Source organism: Cariama cristata, unplaced genomic scaffold (genome assembly GCF_000690535.1).
Source record: "Cariama cristata isolate BGI_N322 unplaced genomic scaffold, ASM69053v1 scaffold45485, whole genome shotgun sequence".
Classification (NCBI taxonomy): Eukaryota; Metazoa; Chordata; class Aves; order Cariamiformes; family Cariamidae; genus Cariama; species Cariama cristata.
Genome location: NW_009618950.1, coordinates 21,199 through 28,991, shown reverse-complemented (window position 1 = coordinate 28,991; position 7,793 = coordinate 21,199). Strand labels below are relative to the sequence as shown.

The window sequence follows — 7,793 nt, the reverse complement described above, 5'->3', positions numbered from 1 at the left end:
AGCAGGAGTTGGCTCTTTAGAGTACACACAATCTCCCAATATGATGGCTTCAGAAGTTGTTAATGTAAACAGACTCTCTCATTTGCATGCAGAGCACTTCATCAATGTACAATGTATTCTCCTTGACCTGGATCTCCTCCTCCAAGTTTAGCTGTCGGCGGCTCAGACCTCTCAGCTCTTTCTCAGCCTGTGCCAGTGTGTCCTTTAATCTAACAGGGAAAATACAGATAGACATTAGTTGAAAATACATGGATAGTTTTTTTTCATATGGGATAAGAATTCTGAGAAAAAAAAAAAAGATGGAAGGGGATTCACAGAGAGAGAATACCCATGCAGCTTCCCTTAAAGTGTCCTGCCCTTAAAGGAAAAGCAATTCTCAACCTTTCAGGGAGAATAGCTGGGATACGACGTTACTTTGACTCATTAAATGAACCTGATTATCTATACCACAGATTTTCCCCTCTTTCATCATTTCCACTTGCCTTTGAATATTTTCTGTTATCTCTTGAACTTCACTAATCAGCCTGTATTGCACTGTGTCATAACACAATTCCATATTGGGGCGATGGTTTCTTGTTTCCAAGCAGGTTTGAGCCACTTTAACAGGTCCTTCTTTATCAGCAATTGCTTTCTTTAAGGCTGCAATGGTCTTCTCCTGTGAGGCAGCCTCATCCATCACCTTAACAACAAATCCAACAGAAGGGAGTGCTGCACAGTCTCTTACAATGGGTGAAATCATCAACATCTTCTTTAATAGTTATAACAATCAGAGTTACGCTTATTATGTTAAGATGTTATTTCATCAAAGATATTTTACAAAGGTCAGCCAGGATTACGATTCCTTCATTGGAAAGCAGGTGACACTGTTCTGAGTGAAACTGGAGATTTACACTCAGCAATTAATTTTTAATATTAACACTCAGTTTTCATGTATCAAATTTCGAGCACATATACCCTGATTTTATAAGTTATTAGGTTCTTATATCACAATCGTGAAAATTCTATAGGAGCCCCATGTAACTAAAAATCAGAAGGGAAATCCTGACTTTACTAATGTCTACAGCAACACTTACACTGAGTGAGTGATTCCAGAAATCCACCTCTGTGGTGGTGCACACACAGCTGAGAAAATAAAATCTAAGCTGACTTTTGGGGGAGGGAAGGGGAAAAGGAAAATGTGGCGGGGTTGCCAATATTGCAAAGGTAAAATTCCTAAAGCAAAGTAGCTCAAGCCACTGGACTGAGAAAACTGGTAGGTAACGCAAGCCAATTGTTTCCGCTTTTTCACTGACTGTCCTCTACCACTTACCATTGCAAGGAGCATCTCTAGCTTGTGCTTAGCCTCCTTGACTTCCTTCACCCTGTTTCTAAACGCAACGTTTACTGTCTCACATTGTTTGCGCATGTCATTCGCTGCCTGTGAGAGGATGCCATCAATCAGCACCCTCAGTGCCAAAGAATTGTTTCTCTGCTTGTCAGCCTTTTCAACATTTATGTTTGAGAAATCTATCCAGTCTTCAGGGCTAACAAAACTGAAAAAGATTCAAAATAAAAGGTCATCAACTGGCAGCATCAGGCCCTCTGTAACTTCATAAATCTGTAATTACTCCACAAAACCGAGAACAAAGCAGTACTATTAACTGCAAGTCCCAGTGAGTGCCAGTTCTGCTGGGAATGCTACAGGTACAAAATAAAGACCCTCTCTGTTACAAACATTTTGAAGTAGACAAAGATAGGATAGAAACAAATTTGCTGAAGTCACAGAGCAACTTTGCTATAACTTTCCTTTCCCTGATAAAGGATTAAGTTGTTGTGGGGGAAACACAGATAATAACCGGTATTTCTTAGAACACCTTTCATTAATTAAGCTGTTATTATGAATACAATTCAGCTGTTACTATTAATAGGTAAATATTCACACAAAACATTCGCTTATTCTCTCACACAGTTCACCACCTGTAAGATAGTCACTTATAGCACCTAGTTAGAGCAATAGTTGGGAAGCCAACGCCTACTCATATCCCCAGAATTAGAGAGTCATACTTGTGCACCAGTGGCTTGCAGGCAGGTGTTTGGATAGTTCCTCAGAGGGTTCCTTGTTTCACTAGGTGGATATATAAAGCTGTAATTGTCATTTGCATATAGCAGTCAACACCATTCTGGGTGTGGTCTGAGTTGTACAACCTGTTGTTGATGCATGCTAACATGCTAGCAAGAGCTGTCAGTCTCTTGGTATTCCAAGTTTGTCAGTTCTCACAGAGCCAACAGTGTCGTTGGGAGACTCCCTCTCACACGCTGCTTTCTCAGTATGTTTCCTCTTTCTAGCCTGTTTTTCTGTGGTAGCTATTTCTCCATCTAAACCATTCACACTAACTAACCCATATAGAAGGGGTGTATTTGACAGGTTAATGACTGAGTCAGAAACTGACTCCATACCTCATGTGTCCTAGTGGGGAGAACACTGGACTGGGACACCCTGGGTGAGGAGAGGAAGTTAGATTAGTAAATCTATTTTGGGTTTAAGCAATGTGTAAAATTTTTCCTTAGCTAACTGTGAGCCCAAAAAGCTTTTAGTAAACTGCAATTCACTGAGAACATGATTATTGTGGCTTATTTCACAGACATATGACATAGATACTAAAGTGATAGACAGAAGCATAGAAAACAATCTACAACACACAGATGACAGACAGATACAGTCTGTTTTATACAAAATTACTTTAATATTGCTATTACTGGAACAGCTCATACTAGCTGTATAATTATCATATGTTCATTGAACTAAATAACCACTTACTTTCCTTCTATTTTCACTGCATTATCAGCATATCTGCTATCAGGAGTGTTGTTTCTCAAGCTAGCACAGTAATCCTCAATCATTAAAGCTGTGAACTTGTCCTTCAGATCCATTTCCAGGTTGTATTTTGCTGAACGGTTTAGTCTAGGAGGAGAAAGAACCGGACTCTAAGCCAAAGCGTAGACATTCACAAGTGTCCCTAACATGCATGCATACATGCATTAGGTAATACAAATCCTGTTATGGAATTCTTCATGTATAAACTGTTAGTTGCAAAGTCCCAAAATCTAGAGCATGAAGCTGCCTCCATAAAAATTGATGGTACAATTTCCATTGGAATTAAAGACACAGGACTGGAACATGAGAAGACCAGGGATCACGTGCAAGTACTTTGAGTTCTAACAAACAGAACTTCTCACTATTACTGATTGAATGGTATCGATTAGGACTGACCGCCTGTAACTGTTTAGCATTGAAGGTAACTTTGGACCTCTGCTCAGCCTGACCCTGCAACTGAGAAGGATTATGGCTGTCCTACTTTTCAGCTAATCAGTGTTCAGTTATGCTCTTTGCCTCTGCACCTGATTTGTTCATTGGTTTGTTGCAATGAACGTCCAAGCAAAGCCATAACGCCCTGGAGGACTTCAGCTTCCTTCACCAGTTCCTGTTCCACTTCATCATGCACCAAGTCAATCCCAGCTCGCATCTGCCTAAACAAAAAGAGGAAAAGCCATCAGCCATATTGTTCAAATGCCTGCAGCTACCAAGAGATGATGAAACTCAGCTTTCCAAATTGAAGGCTTTTGCATGCCACATGGGAAGTTTTTCCTTTGTGGCCTTGGTTCCCCCCACTCAGACTGTGACTCCACTGCAAAGAGAGGCAGGCTCTTAATTTGCAGCCTTTTTTATTATTTGTTAAAGGTTCATTACCTATGTTTTTTTTCTCTCTCTAAATGCTTTTCTTCTTAATCATCTCACCTGTTCAGGAGACACTTTTGGGCAACGACAAGTGGCTCTTTGCAGCTCTCCAAAGATTTCTCCAGCCTAGTCTTGAAAGTCAACAGTACCTCTGTCTCATGAACAATTTGTTCAAGTTTCTTATCTAATTCTTGCTTCCAGAATTTTATTTCTTCCCGTCTCTGTTCTGCGGAATGAAAATTGCAAACAGGTATTAATACAAGCCCATGTTATATGCCAGAGCATTATGGATCAGATCTTAGATATGGCTAAAAATAGACTTGTTCCATAGTGGAGTGCATGTAGTGCTGTAGGTTGATGTGTGCACACAGTTTTGCAACCCTGTGTCAGGAGGTTTGGTCAGAATAGCTTTCTGTGTGTTTTGGAGAAGTAATTTATTTGTTACAAAATAAAGAATCTGCCTCAAAATATTTTTAAAAATATTTTTAATTTTTCCATGAGATCAGAGAGCATGGCATTGACATATATTCCTATTAAATAGCAACTAATTTTTTAAGTCCATGTTAAACATATAGCTCAAATAACACATCTTGACACTTGCAGAACACATGGGATTACCTATTTTCTTGTTGACATCGCTTCGGGTTTTCTGAGTTGTCTTTTCTATTTCATCCAGCAGCCTCCGACTCTCAGCTATCATGCGCTCTGATCTGGATTTCTGAGACTCTGTACTGGCACATTGCATCTTGTTTGCAATGTCCCATTCTGAGGGGTGAAACTTGGGTGGAGCTTGCAACAGTCTGGCCATTGTTTTTTGGAAAGCTTCTGGATATAACACAGGTCAGTTCTTGGAATGTGGAACCTGAAAACAGGAATACATTATATTTGGCTGCAGAAGCAAGAAGGGGAGAAGACAGGTCCATGAGGGTGAGAAAAATTATTGCCCCTTTCACCTGCAAAATGACATAGGTATGAAAAGACAAGACTTCTTGCTCAAGGCTCCCCAAGACTTTGCTAAGGTGTGGGGGAGACAGTTTGGAGTGGGAGAATGAAGAAACAGAATTTGGGAATGGAAGCTAGGAGGAGAGAGAGTAAGAGGCTTGAAAGTGGAACTGAAGGGAAAAGATGGGCTGTCTGTCATAGGAGGAAGCAGAGAAGGGAAAGAAAAGGAGACCTGTGAGGAAGGACAGAATTACTAAATGGACAGTCACAGAAAACTGAGAAAAAGTGAACAAATAAAAAAGATAAATAGTCTCCTACAAGTTGGAGAAGTAAACACCTTTTAAGAATGTGGCTGAAGAGGTGGATGAACTCTAGGTTCTAAAACCAAAATGTAATGGTCATCAGAAAAACAAAAAAAAAGGAGATAAAACAAGACCTGAAAAGTTGAAGGAGGAAATACAGCAGGTAAATGAGGAAACGGAAAAGCCTAGGAAGGGCTAAAGCAAAACAAAGAATAAAGCATACTGGGCACACTGGTTTAATGTAGGGTGAAACCAATGCCCAAAATATACAAAGACACAGCAGTTTGATTATCATTTTTCCTATTCGTGCACTATGCTCATCCAGTGTTCCTCAGACAACTCCTCACCCCAAATGCACACAGCTGCTCCTCAACAACACACAGCTTTGCCCACAATCCCTTAAAACAATCCCCCTTCTCCCTCACACACCTCTTGGCTGTTACTGCTCCTAGCCTGGACTGCTCCCAAGATCAAAGCCTGGCTAAGTGCCAAGTCCTCAGTTCCCCTTCACTGGGGGTGGCAGGGAGTTGCTACCAACTGTCTTCCAGCCTCAATATCCACAGCAACAGCACAGTTTCTTTTTAAATGTATGACTAAGTATTCCAGGAGGTGGCTTAGAACAACATGGAAGGTAAACAAACGGGTTGCTATGGGAACAGCAACACTGCGTCTAGCAACCTTCTCCTGTTGCACCAGGTGGAAGCAGCACAGCACACACAACCCAGTGGTGCCTCCTTTCACCCATTCTTGGTTAAGATTGTCTGGAAATAAAAACATATTCTTTATACATTAATTGAGATAGTTCCCACAGCTTAGGACAGTAAATTTTGATCGATTTATTGCAGAAATGCACAAAGATTGTGAAAGCAAATGAAAGGTGTGTTAAGTACCTAGCTATCTAAAATGTCAGTCATAAAATAACCTTAGCAGTATGCTTTGTCTTTGTGGCAACTATATTCTTTCCTGGGACAAAAGAGACTGGGAGCCAGACAGAACAAACGAAGGAGACAAAAGAGCATTCTATCAGAGGGTACAGTTATACCCCCTCCATATATCCCTGGTGTAGTTTAGATCAGAGCAGCGTTTCTTGGAGTTCCCAACAAGGTTCAAAGAGATTGCAAAAGCAATAAAGCAGCAAGCAGCATTGGTCAAAGAAGCTGAGCTGGTCCAAGACAGGAAAGTCAGAAGCAACTGCAATTGTTGGCTGCAAATAGTGCAGTGACAGCTAGAAAGCTGCTAATGATCTTTAACTTCAAACAGTAGCCAAATTCTCTCAGTCATCATTAAAACTGGTAACTACAGTGCCTCTCATGGCCACTGCCTTATAAAGAGAAATCCACACTTACTCCAGAGGAGCAAAAAAGGAAGTTCAACTGAAGAAACACTGTCTTACAGAAAAATGCAGATATTTCAGAGTCAGCCAAAGAAAAATACAGGTTTCAGAAGACAGGGTTGACATTAGAACTGAAGTCATTAGCCTCAGAGGAGAAGGACCTAGAGAGTCAAGAAGCAGCAGAGAATGAGGTGCAAGACAAGCAAAGAAAATGAACAATACATGCTAACTGATGCAGGCGGATGGAAAGCTGTGGTCACAGACGCTCAGCATGCTCCTGATTCACGGGGCAAAGCAAAACTATGACTAGACTGAACACTGATGAGAATCGGTTACATATAGACTGCTACTGAGGCATACCTGTAAATCAATTTGTATGGTACTGCACATGTGAAGTCTGTGACTATTTGTACAAGCAAGTAATGCTTCCATGGGCTGTCCCTTGATTTGTACATTCTGGACCCCCTTGGTCTAGTTATACTTGCCCCTTCTGCCCCGAATATTTTTTTAACAGATTCTTAACATAACATGCTAAAATGAATTAGTTGAAAGCAGTAATTTTTGTCATATGAACAGCTGGAGCAGTAAACTGGAGACATTTCCATAATAACTGAAAGATTTCCAATGACTTAAGTAGATCTGAACTCAAACCTAGTTTGAACAGAGGTTTACTTCGGCCAGTGTGCATCATAGAATATGTATCAGGCTGCTTAGTCGTCTTTCACAAAATTTTTATTATCTGTACTCTTAGTAACATGAGCGAATTAAAGAGGGATGACAAAATGATTCATAATAAACTGAAATGCGGAGACATCTGAACAACGGTTGAGGACAATGAATGTCTTATGTTTCTGAAAACGTGCTCACTTTGAAAGCTGAGGAATCCCTGAGCGATGGTTCCTCCAAGTCATTACTGTGAGACCCGTGGGACTTCATGCAGTTTTGTTCTGAAAACCCAGTATCTGACCCTGCCCTGACCCAACGTGTGAGCGACACTATAATTATTCATTTGTAGTTACCAACCCTAAATCTGTTCTTGTTAGCTACCATAAAAGATTAGTTCCTTTTAAACTGTTAATACGAAATTTACAACTGATCCTTCAATTTGAATTAAACGACATAAGAAAGTTTTATTTTTACCTCAGATGGTTTTCAGGGGTTAAATAATTGTAGACTTCCTGAGGCTGACGTCAGTGCGCTGTTCGTCAAGTGACAGAGGTAAAATCAGCTCAGCAATTAGGACAATTTAGAAAGGAATGAAAATGTAAAAGGCTTGTTAATTCCTGAAAACCTTTAGCAAGTTAGAAGAGGAGAAAGCGACCCCGAGGCAGCGTGGGGTCCGCGGCCGCACAGCTCCTCCCGCGAGCGGCACAGCGCCTGCAACTGCGCCTCCCGCCAATCGGCCGTCTGCGCAGCCGCACCCCGCGCGCTTCTCACTAACAGTCACAGGTGATACTCGTTATTCAGAGGATTAAACCATTGTCCAAACTGCTGTGATAGT

General features: G+C 40.9%; 1 protein-coding gene across 1 annotated transcript; it reads right to left on the bottom strand.

The window, feature by feature from the left end:
* Nucleotides 1-49: 49 nt before the first annotated feature.
* Nucleotides 50-7,501, bottom strand: TEKT1 (tektin 1). Its single transcript, XM_009701044.1, has 8 exons — nt 7,433-7,501; nt 4,334-4,577; nt 3,776-3,941; nt 3,379-3,507; nt 2,798-2,941; nt 1,310-1,532; nt 483-679; nt 50-209 (listed from the first exon to the last, which is right to left on the bottom strand). The coding sequence occupies exons 2-8, from the start codon at nt 4,521-4,523 to the stop codon at nt 50-52; spliced, it is 1,209 nt and encodes a 402-aa protein (XP_009699346.1). The 5' UTR covers nt 4,524-4,577; nt 7,433-7,501.
* Between the last annotated feature and the right edge of the window lie 292 nt (nt 7,502-7,793).

Excerpts from the sequence above, each read along its gene's own strand:
- TEKT1 (XM_009701044.1), bottom strand. The coding sequence starts at position 4,523 with ATGGCCAGACTGTTGCAAGCTCCACCCAAGTTTCACCCCTCAGAATGG. Across the intron at positions 2,942-3,378 it reads CAAACCAATGAACAAATCAG|ACTAAACCGTTCAGCAAAAT; the intron begins GTGCAGAGGCAA and ends TTCTCCTCCTAG. Across the intron at positions 210-482 it reads ATAACAGAAAATATTCAAAG|ATTAAAGGACACACTGGCAC; the intron begins GCAAGTGGAAAT and ends TTTCCCTGTTAG.